Here is a 12,324-nt window from a genome sequence, read left to right as displayed (position 1 = left end):
ATCTTCTCCAGTGTGAATATTTGAAGGTTTTCTGAAATTTCTATGAGAGTAAAACAATTTGGGTTTTGATCAAACAAATCAAGACATCAACACATCAACCCGTGCTCCAGGAGATTACCAAGAAATTTGAATTTGTTTAATCACATTATTTAATTATAATTAATAGAGAAAGTAATCTCTAGTAGTAATCACAAACAGGAGTAAAGATTTCACTTGTTGGTGAGAATCTTCAGCTGCATATTCAGTGATCTGGAGAGAGTTAACATCAGCTGGACGTGTATGTGGGATCGACTCTAAATGAATCGGTGCCTACATTGGTCATAGTGATGATGAAGGGACAGGTCACCCAGTGCAACAGTGAAGTTCAGCATTTGAAAGCCTGTCTGGACAACGATGGAGGTAAGTAGAGCAAGAAATTGTAAAATTGTAGACATATTACCGGAAAATACTGTACATGACATTGCAGATTATACTAGAATGGCATTCAACAGAGCGCAAACCAAGGCCAAACAACCCTACGCCATTGCCCAGTGGTCTGATGAATGATTTATTCGTAATAAAACCTAGTACTAAAGTGGAAAATCAAGGTCTGTGCATAATTCGCTGAACATTTTCTGAAAATGTTCAAAAACTCAGTGATGCAAGGTAAAGAATGTGAAAGAAAAATGGAAGAACAATAGTCAAGAGAGTCAGAGTGCAGGCACGCTGGTGTGTGTGTGTGTGTGGTAAGGATTGATATCATAAAATGCATTGTTTGAGTGCAGTACAATGGGAATGAATTGGCCCCAGCTGCTGATTCATACCATATGTCCAGCGATCCACATTGTGCATTGTTGCTCAGATAAGCGCCATCAAAACAGCTATTGTACACACAAACACAATTAATCTCCCAACTCTCAGAGATCACTGCACCCGATTTCTACAGCACAATACACCTCCTTCACGTCCGCTTCATATGATATTGAAATGTACCACCACCCAATCGTCGTCCGGAGCAGTGAATGAAGTGCTCTTCTCTCTATAGATATGAATAGACACTCTTATGTTAACTCCAGGCTGCTTTTCCAAGGCCCTCCATGCTGGGGAGCGGGGCAGACACAGCGCGATTCAGCTCGAACACTGCTCCTACTGTTTACCTTGGGCCTGCGTCTCCCTGGTAACCGCTGACCAAACGTACACCGACTCCCTGCCCCTGCAGTCGTTGCCAGCCAGGAAAACCCCTGGGCTAAATGAGTCGACTCCCGCCAGGGCACCACTGAATTAGAGCTTTGCTGTTATCAACTTGGATTCAAACTAGCTTTTAGTTATAATTAGATTAATCACCGACATTGATTTGACATTTTTTAATATGATGCCCCATTCTACTGTAACTGTTTAACATGGTCGAATCTGTTTGTTGATGAGGGCCAGAAGGCCTGCGACTGCTTAGTGTGTTGAGCTGCTGAGCCAGCAGGATTACACGTCTTAATTAGAGCCAAAACTATTAGTCGATTAATCAAAAGCAAAAATACCAAACATTCTTCAGTCCTAGTTTTCCAGTGCAGAGGATTTCTGCTTTTCTTTGTCCTGGGTGATATTTACTAAATATTTACTGGTTCTGGACTGTTAGTAAATTTCAATAAGTAAATTTGGGCCACAAGAAGTTGTGATGGGCAATTTTTCATTATGTTAACGGTAAAGAAAATAGAAACATAATAACCAGCAGATTCATCAATCATGCTGAGCGCTTATCATGGAAGGTTACCTTTAAATTAATCTTACAACATTATTTATTGCTTTTCAGTGAAAGTAGGGTTGTGATTATATGTTGTTTCACAAAATAATGGTTTCCAAGCAAACTGTCATTAAACACTGAAGAAATAACAGTTCATTGAATGTTGTCAGTTTATTACCAGAGACTTGCGGGACAACATTTAGCATCCAAACATCCAGTCTGCTGCCAAAGGCACAACACTGTCTCTTCAAAATAGTTCTCTAACTTCCTCTTTCATTGTTTATGTTGTTACTGTTGTAAATTGTAGTAAATTGCCCCTAACTGCTGTTCCCACAGTGTGTGAATGATGTGTGATTCAAAAAGTGCTGCGTATAGACGCACTGTATGAATGTGTGAATAAATGGGTAAAGGTGATTTTTAGTGTAAAGCACTTTGAGTGGGCGATAAGACTAGACCACAGTTATCCAGTCCATTTATATAAATGCAGAATATTTACCATTTGTTATAGAACAGAAACAAAGAGTTAAGTTATCTATTTTTTCCGTCGACACAAAATTATTTGAATATAAACTGTATAATTATAGGCAGCTTCCGCTAAACTCAATATTCACCCTATTGGAAGAAACATCATATGTATCATGTCCAGATGTCAGCCGTTTGGATGAAGTAGTTGTTGCTTGTTTTTTGCTATTTGCAGAAGTTCTACTTTAACGAACTCCTCCTAGAGAACAATTATTTCAATTTCATCCTCCAAGGTTTGGTTAGTGCAAACAAACAACCGTGACAGTGAAAATTTGTGCTAATCATGCGTTTTCCTTCGACAGCATTCCTGTGGCCATATCACCAAGGAGCATGAAACATGACTGAACATGATGACCTGGCGTGACCATATTTATATGCCAATATTCAAAATAATCATCGCACCCCCCACTAGCAACGGGATGCACGCCTCAACAGGATGTGACATTTAACTGATTCATGCACTGTGTATGCGCATAATGCAAAACCAAGCCATGTCAACCAACCTCTAAGAACTACACCACAGCCGCAGCGGATTCCAACATGTGCAGACTGCGAGGGCCTGACCATTGCTGTTTGCAGCTTTAATTCTGATTTGAAATGGCACTTAGACAAAACTGAAGATATCTTAGGATGTCATAGAGGCTCAGAGAAATTATGATAGGCATATTTTTACATGAACGATTGATTAATTATCCAGAATATAGTAAGTAGATCAATCGAAAAGGAAATGATTTGATATTTCAACCCAGTTTAATCCCAGTTATATTTGAGAGCAACATTTTCAAAATGTTTCTTTTTGCTGTCTGTTGACTCCATGACATTGTAAAAGCATCAAATTGATCTCTTACTGTGCTAATGCAAATCTTTAAAAGTTGTTGCTGATAAATCACTTATGATATCCCAAACAAATACAGACCAAAACTGCTGAATTAAAGCAGTGAGTGTATACACTTATTTTTCACTTTTCCAACTTATTTGAAAGATGTCACATGTGCTAAATTTAGCTGTTAAGTCTCATTTCACTCCGATGAGCAATGACATCGTAATTACAGGATGTTGTGAGTGACTTGAGCTTCAGTGTAGCCGGTGCAGCCCTGTCATCAGAACTCACTCGTCCAGTTTGTCGCAGCTAAATCTGCTCAGCCTTGCTGGTGTACTTTTCTCTCTGCCTTTTAATTGAAACATCTCACAGGAGGAACACGCCTCCACTGTGATCTGAGCAGACACAAAAAGCTCTTTTGAAACTGAATGCCCATCCAAGAGTCGTCAAAAGCAAAGTTAGTCCGAAAGGGAACACCAGTATTTTGCAGAACTGCCACCAGTTGAGAATCAACTGAACTCAGACCTGTTGCCACAAATTCTTTCAGCAAATTACATCCGTACAACATTAACATGATAAGATCAACCTGGACCAGACTGATCAATCAACACAGCACAAGACGCAGAAGCATGCGACGTACTCTGCACAACATCCCTCACTTAGCTGTTGGTTCAGACCTGGAACGACAGGCTTCACTGGTTTGTTCTGCTTTGGATCAATGTCAGCAGGTACTCGCCACCGTTGACCACGAGAGCTCCACAAGCCTCTGCTGTTTTGGGGATGCTTTATTTGAGTCATGTGGCTCAGATCTTTACACCTGCTGATTACGAGAAGAGACTGTTCCCTTAACTTCTAAAATATTCCCACACTTTGAGATGTGAAATTCATACAAGATTATCTGCATGAATCACTTCATCTGTTAGTGGGCATAATGTTTTGGCTCATCATTGTACTATAAGTATTTTTGCTGGTGTATATCAAGTACAACAGTAACATTTGTATCTGTAGATGACAGAGACAGTCTCAACACGTAACAAGCAACTTGAGAACAGTATTACTGCTCTCAGCTCAAAGATACCCTCAGGTGATGATTTATTACACCACTCAGAAACTTGTGTAATAAAAATGTGCTGCAATATATCCTCACTGTACGGAGAATATAATGTTTGATTGTAGTCCATACTGTTTTAAAGAGGTATTGATTCCAGAGTACGATTTGTTTTGAGGATGCAGTTTGTGGTGCTGCTCGACTAAACTGCATAATACTGAGGTGGTTCTGATCATTCAAATAAATGGGGCGAGCAAAATATTCGAACCAACTCTGGGTCCAATGCAGTACAATTCAAAATCACCTCACACTGCAGCTTTTGTAATGAGGGATGAGATAAACTAGTCTGAAATATGAACTGCATTAAAATATGTCGACTTAAAGTCTCGAAACTCATAATGTGTTTTGTTTTCTAATGTTTTATAGACCAAGTGATAATCAATTCCACTCGTGTTTGATGTAAACCACCCAGCTGGTTTTAATCATGCTGTTCAACATTATCCTTCCTGCGTTTCAGTTTAGTTAATGTTTTATCATTTTTTAATTATGCTTTACATGGTCTTGACCAACAAAGAGCTTGCAACGTGTCAGGTTTACTGTAGGGGAGCTGTTTGTATTTAAAGACAGGCCACAGATACACTTTGTTCTGTGGTCAATGATTAACAGACGGATGCCCTACATCTGATGACTGTTTTCCACAGTCTGTCCTCATGCATACTTGGCCCCAGTCATTATCACACATCACAGTCAGGAGACTGAGGCTGCATCTTATGAGAAGTTGTGGTCAGGGCACAACAGTGGTTCTCCACCTGATCCTCCAGAAAAGTGTTTGTCATAGTATCCCACAACACAACACAACACAACACGTGCTTTACACTGCCTGTTTTTGTCATTTAGACAAATGATTCATTTAGAGAAAGAAAAACATCATAATCTCAAATTTGAAAAGCTTAAACCAGTTTTGCTTGAAAATGACTGACCGGATTATTTCCTCCTGTAACCAAGGAGGTCATGTTTTCACCCCTGCCAATTTTGTTTGTTGGTTGGTTTGTCAGCAGGATTTCACAAAAACAATGGAACAGATTTCCACAAAACTTGGTTGAAGGATGCAACACGCAAAGAGAGAGAGAGAAAGAACCCGATACATTCTGGGGTGGACCCAGGAAGTTTTCATCACTTTGGTTTTTTGACATTTACGCCAGTTTCCCAGGCGATAATTCATGGATCTTGATGAAAAACATCAGGCATGTTTATGGGAATGATATCTAAGAGTGTGTGCGATTTGGTATGGATACAAATAAAAATCAGTTTGAATATCAAAAGTACTTAGATGAATCAATGCAGCTCAACAGTATATTACTTAGTAACCTCAAGGGTCAAATGCAGATAAACTCTCATTCTATTTCCACAGAGGCGTGTGTGTGTGTGTGTGTGTGTGTGTGTGTGTGTGTGTGTGTGTGTGTGTGTGTGTGTGTGTGTGTGTGTGTGTGTGTGTGTCTCTTTTCTTCATATCTCAACATTCCAATAAATCTAGACTCTGGCCTCCAAACTAGTGGGACCAGGTCAGTGCTTGGCTTATTATAATACCTACAGTCTCAGTGACCAGGAAAATGGAAGCACGTGCACTGCCCTGCACTTTAGCAGAGCGGTATCATGGGGTCCTTCTGGGGCTGTTGTTAGTGACTGAGCTGGCTTGCATTAGATTACAATGTGTTTTTGTGTTCCATACATGTAAATGGCATAGACACAAATATTAAATACACATTCAATAGACACAGGACAAGATACAAAGACAAATATGTATGTCTGTTTTTTATGGCTGCAACTAACAAGAAGACGTTTTCAGATGACTAAGATACTTCAAATTGTTTTAGTCAGACCAACAGTCTAAAACCAAAAGATATTTAATGTCCAATGATATCAAACTGAAAAAGCAGCAAAAACCTCACATTTGAGAAACTGGAATATTTTCAGCAGCTTTTTTCTCTAAACAACAACAAAATAATTCCAGTCGATAGAAACAAATCAATTAATTGACAGCTCATATCAGCTCTACTTCTCTCTATCATTTCAGCTCTGCTGTGTTTGTCCTCATGCAGACAGACACATTTCTCTGCTTCCCTTTTCATCCTTGTTTTTGACATATTCTCCGCAGAGAATCCAGGAAACTCACCACTGACAACAACAATAACAGGGGCCATGTCCTTCCAAGACGTTTGTGCAAGAAGAGCTCTGTATACACTCAAAACAACTGCATATTTATTATGAAGGTTGCAGTTTGTAACCACATGTTTGTAAAGGGTGTTGGCAAGATTTAAGTGAGCATCACTATCTTGGTGAAGGGAACATTTATGTCGGAGCTATTGTCTGCGATTCAATTATATTTAACCAGTGTACCCAACAAAGTGGCTTCAGAGCGTATAAGTGAGACATTATGTCTTTTTAAATAACTCTCTTCCTGGTTCCTTACCCTGCTGTTTGCTCTTTGTGTGTTCATCTGCTAAACAAAACAACAGAGCAGGTGAAAGACTTTTCCTGCTGCTCTGTCTCCTCCCTGCTTGTGTTTACACTTCATAGTAGTAGTATAGTATATAGTATATTGGGCACAAGTGGATAACCTTTGACACTTATTCAATGCACATAAATGAAAACATGTGTTAGCTCCTCACACGTTTGCTGGGCTAAATGTGTGTCTGCAGCTTTCTGGACCAACACTGAAACAATCCCAACAGCTGTGCTGACACGTCACTTCGGTAACTCCACCTCTGATTGTTCTCCCCCCTGTCTTTTTGCTCGACTCCCTTCACACTGCTCAGCCAACTGGAGTGTGATGTCTGGCCAGAGCCGATCATATTACAGGCCTGTGAACTCGCAGCAACAGATGGTTTATCACAGGAGGGGGGGGTGCAAAGGAAGAGGAGGAGAATGAGCCGACCAAGAGGCACAATTATGCTCTGAAAACTACAGACTGGATGGGACCAGTTTGGTTTCTCCAAGTGAAAGTTAAGACTTCTTACATATCAATGTCACATGTCATTGAACACCTGTCTTGTGAGCATCAGGATATCAATAAAAACCGGTAGAACCAGAATCGAAGTGCACGTCATCTTTCAGTGCTTCTACATAATTACTCCTCATGTTATTTATCACCAAATATAGGGAATCAACCAATGACTAATTTCATTAATGATTACTCTGCACATTATTTTATCATCAATTAACATTTTTTGTCCATAAAATATCAAAGAAAAGCTTCTCTCAAGATGACAACTTTCACTGACTTGCTTTGACTGGTCAACCATCCCAAACCCAAATATATCAAGATTCAAGTCATATATAGCAAAGAAAAACTAAATATTCATGTTTAAGAAGCTAGTAACAACAAATGTTTGACACTATTTTTGGTACTAGACTATTTGCAGGTTAATTTTCTGTCCGTCGCCTAAATTGATGGATCGTTGCAGCTGTAGTGGATCTGGATGAGCAGCAAAAAACTGGACGAATAAATGGATGGATGGCGATACACAGGTGTATTTTGAACAGAATCAGAGGTGTGGGAGAACAGAAATTGAGATTTTCTAGTTTTTGCCAATAATCACATACTCTAACTCATTATATCTTCATGTTTTTGGGTTATTATATGGAATTAGGATATGTTTTTCTCTTTTTAAATACCTTTTTATGACTTAAAGACCTGCTCTGTCTTAAACGACTTTAAAGAGAGTATGTGTGCTTTTAGAAATTCTCAAAATCGTGCCAAATACTTCATGTCCTTGATCCACAAACTAAACATCATCTCTTCACATCGGATGTAAATTTGAAATGCACGTTTCACCTCTTGCATGCTTCTTTTGGCCCTCTCCTGCGCATCCTCGTAGCCCTTCTGCCTCAGCTCGCTCAGGCTCTCGTAGTACTCCTCCGTGTCGTCGCCCCCGGAGAAAAGCACCTGCGACAGGATCTTCCAGCCGCAGGTGTCCAGGGCATGACCCAGGTACACCTGCAGCTGGTAGCACAGGGCCTCCGTCTCCCGCTGCGACACCCCGGGGGCACCGAAGAGCACCGTCCAAACTCCGGACTGCTCCTCCGGGAAACTCGGCAGACACGGCTCCAGGTCGGAGTTGACGGAGCACAGCTGGAGGTGGGCTGCCCTCAGGTCCTGGAAGGAGAACAGCCCGGCCCAGCTGAAGTCCTCGCGGCCGCTGGCGTCACGGTCCCCTGGGTCGGACTCATCCGGAGACAGCGGGACATCCACGGGGTCAAGAATCTCGATGTCCACCACCTTGGGAGTCACGATGTCCCAGGACCCTAACGTGTGGCTGATGCACTCTAATGTCTGTGAGCCACCAGCCTTTAAAGCCCTCTTGTCCCCGGCACCAGGCTTTGTTGTGGTCTTTCCTTTGGGGACGGAGTGGGGTCTAACTTTAGCCTCGTCTCTCCTCTTGGTTCCTGGACTTTTCGCGTGTTTTTCTGCCCCGGAGGCTCCGCAGACAGGAGGCACGGCGGAGCCGGGGCTGTAGTCGAGCAGCGGGTCCAGGAAAGTGGCCCGTCTCTGCACGGTTCTGTTGTGGCAGGTTATGGCGAACTTCCCCTCGACATCGTTCCAGGCCACGATGAAAGCGAATTTGTGCCTCTCTCTTTCGTCGAAGAGTCGGGGTCGGACGGACACCCACCCGGACTCCAAGTTGTCCTCCATGGTGAATGACATCTCATCCAGCCAGTGAAGAGGAGACGAGCAGATTAAAACGTGAGCTGGGGGAAAAAAAATGTCGAGGCTAAAGGGCTTCGGCTAGCGAGCTAACGACAGGCGCCAGCCCGGAGAGAAGCACCGAAGCAGAGGCGAATAACCCGGCTGAAATGAAGCGGTGACACACAAAGGGACTCCGGCTTTGTTTACCCGCTGCCAGCTGCGTGTGAGCGGCGGAGTGCGCAGCTGACGTCGCTGTCCGCTCCGGAGGGCTCCGGGATCCAGGCGCGAGGGAGAAGTTCACCGGACTCCTCGGTGCGAACGCAGCGGGCGACTGGGCTTCATTTCGGGGCAGATCGCCGAGAGGGGGTCGGTTGTCATGACGCCTGTCCGCTCACCTGGCCGCCGCCGCCGGGGCTCGGTCACAACAACGACGCGGACCGTGAGAGTTCCTTTGTCCGCTCGCACACAATGCGACCGCGCGCCGTCACGTGTGAGTCTGTGTTTACAAGCAGACAAGGTGCGTGCGTGCGCGTGTGTCAAACCGGGGAGGGATTTCACTGCTGCACCCCCCTCCTCGTCCCACGCGATGCCTTCACTGACATGATGAAAATACCAAATGTGAGGACTGATCCGAATGTCGTTTGCTGTATGAGACAAGACATTACATATCATTTAACTGGCACTTTTGTCCAAACATACAAACCCAGAACAGTAAGATTCAAGTACGTACAATTAGTCTTTAAAAAGCCAAACTATAAGTGCTAAATATAAGTGACTCTAAACTTAATTATTTAAAATTTAAAATATAAACATACACTGGATATAAGATGTCCTCCTCTTGGTTAAGAAGATGATGTCTAATAACCATCCCGAGACAAGACGAGATGAGATAGGACGAGACAAAACGAGATGAGACAAAACAGACATATAACATAACATACGATAAGATAAGAAGAAAGTGATTGTGCCACTATCAAGCACTTCAAGTACATGAAGTACAGAGAGAGTGAAAATAAAAAGTACTAAAAGTATTGTAAGTAAAGATAAAATGATGAAGTGTACATGAAGTAAATGCGGAATCAGCGCCTGATAGAAGTAAAAATAGAAATGAATATAAAATAAGTAAATTGTATGAGACAGTGAACTAATACTAAACTAAACTTGGAGTAAGTAGTAGTGATAATAGCATAAAGTCATAATATGATGGAAAAACAGTAATATTACACGTGAATACTAATATTACACGTGATATTTGACATAATATGATGATAATATTTCACATGTATATCAATATTGCACAATATTTAACATAAGTCGGTGAATAAAACTGTAATATTGCACAATGATAGTAGTATTACACATCTGGAGTAATATTGCACTTCTACTGTATATGTTGTTGGCATTATTTCTAATTGTACGGTTGTCAGTGGTAATAATACATAATGTTGTTGATCACTTTCTCATTAAAAGGGTGTATAAAAATCTAAACATGGGTGGAACTACCAGGGGTGAGGGTAATAAGATTATAGCAAGCTGTCATGTTCTGACCATACAGCTGCAAGCTATGCAGTGGTAAAGTATATTATATAATGTTAAAGATTGTTCATCTTGGCATTCATTTATTACAAAGAACAAACAATTTAGTATTGCACATTCATGTTTTCGCAAACATCTATCGTTCTGAACTTTCGAGTTATTGTATATTTTTATATTTTCCAGAATGTGCCTCTTGTTTCCCAGACGACGTGAAGGCACCACAACGGTCCCTTTACTTCAGACTGTAATAAATCAAAGCAGAGTCCCTGAACCTAACAACAGACGCAGATAACGATGACATTGTGTTTCCTCTGTCAGTGCTTCGACGCTGACGATCGCATAACATCTTCGTTTGCCTCCATGGCGGCTCTTTCTTTGTTTCACGCTCATCCCTCTGACTCCTGCAGACGTGCACGAGGAGCATAAACATCTGCACGTGGGCAAATCCGTGACGCAAGCACGCAGGGAACGTGCAGACGGCCGGATGCTGTATGGAAACCCGACTGAGACAAAAGACAGTTGGACATAAACAAAGGGAGAAATGTCTCTTCCCACCATGCTGTATTCATATCCATAATGATCTCACTGTGGAAAACATAGTGATACGACTAGTTTGAATGATCAGTGCCAATAAAGTAAAGTAATTACAATCTTGCTTTTAGGCCCAGTCCAAGAAGAATCTTTTCAGCTGCTCTCTCCTGGAGGGGCTTTGTTGCTGTCTGTGTGTATGGGATCATGGTGATGTTGGAAAATCCCTTTCCTGCCAAGCCTATATAGACCACTAGTCATCTTCTCATTCAACATCTCTTCATTTAATCTTGCATTCAAAGAGAGATCTATAAATCCCTCAGTCATGCAGCCCCCGCGTCAGTCCGATCCCCTCATGTCATGTTTCACAGTCGGCACACCGCGGTTGCCGGTCCTCGTCAGATCCAAGCCAAACACACTGGAACCCGTCTGATCAAGACAAATTCATTTTTTGGTTTCCTCTGACCAGAGGATGTGCTGCCAGTATCCTGCAGGCCTCTTTTCATTTCTTTGGTGAAGTTTCATCTTGCAGTTTCGTGGTGGTTGAGAGCAATGCTTCTGTGCACTCTGTCTCATGGTTCCTCCTGCATCTTCTATATCTTTACAGTATGACCAGTAGCCTTGTGATGTTCTTGTATCCTCTCCAGTCCTCATGAAGTCTCACAGTCTGGTTCATTACATTGTCAGACAGCTCTGTACCATGTGGAGCCATGTTGCATTCGTCTAAACCCAGGACAAAAGTGAGGAAGCTGTGACATCTAGGGATTAACCTTTGACCTTAAAGGTTCATTGTGTAGAATTGAGTGACATCTAACGGTAAAGTTTCATGTTGCAGCTGAACACCCCTCACCTCACCCTCTTCTTCCAAACATGACAGAGAACCTGTGGTAGCTTCAGTTGTCATAAAAACTCAAAAGGTGTTTAGTTGGTCCAGTTTGGACTAATTTAAAAAACATGGCGGTCTCCGGAGAGGGTCCCCTCGATGTAAATATAAGTATTTAAATATAAAGGGCCCATTCTAGAGTAAAGAAAACAACAATTTGTAAATTTTTAATGAAACACATGAGTGAAAACATAGGCTTAATTTTATATTCAATTTCTGCCAAAAGTTCCCTTCACCTAAATCTTATACACTGGACCTTTAACTGGAAATCACAGGCACAATGCATTTTGTAATTGCTTATATTTTCTATATTGAACTAACCCTTTGGTTTGTAATCATACATAAGATCAAATTCACTACAGTTAAATTGTAAGTTGATACAATCTAGCTGGAAGATGTTACGGTTTTAAGTCATTTAATATATCAGTGATATTGTACAGGGATGTTTTAGTACATTAATATTAAGTACATTTGTATAAATGTAAAAACAGTATGGTAAGACATCACTTAAGGGTAAGTGAATCGTATTTTGCTTTAATCAAATCTACAAAACGGAGGCAGAGAGCCGGTAATGTTATTTATTCAG

The 12,324-nt window shown here is 41.6% G+C and overlaps 1 protein-coding gene across 1 annotated transcript in view; it reads right to left on the bottom strand.

Annotated features, from left to right (window-relative positions):
* The window catches only part of jmy (junction mediating and regulatory protein, p53 cofactor), a 30,694-nt gene extending 21,399 nt beyond the window's left edge, over positions 1-9,295 (bottom strand). The window contains exon 1 of the mRNA XM_020081524.2: positions 7,940-9,295. Within this exon, the coding sequence (XP_019937083.2) occupies positions 7,940-8,809 (870 nt within the window). The 5' untranslated portion in view covers positions 8,810-9,295. The remainder of the gene's footprint in view (positions 1-7,939) is intronic.
* Between the last annotated feature and the right edge of the window lie 3,029 nt (positions 9,296-12,324).

The sequence above is a fragment of the Paralichthys olivaceus genome, chromosome 18 (assembly GCF_024713975.1).
Source record: "Paralichthys olivaceus isolate ysfri-2021 chromosome 18, ASM2471397v2, whole genome shotgun sequence".
NCBI lineage: Eukaryota > Metazoa > Chordata > Actinopteri > Pleuronectiformes > Paralichthyidae > Paralichthys > Paralichthys olivaceus.
Note: the sequence above shows the minus strand (reverse complement) of the source record. Positions and strands in the feature narration are given on the sequence as shown.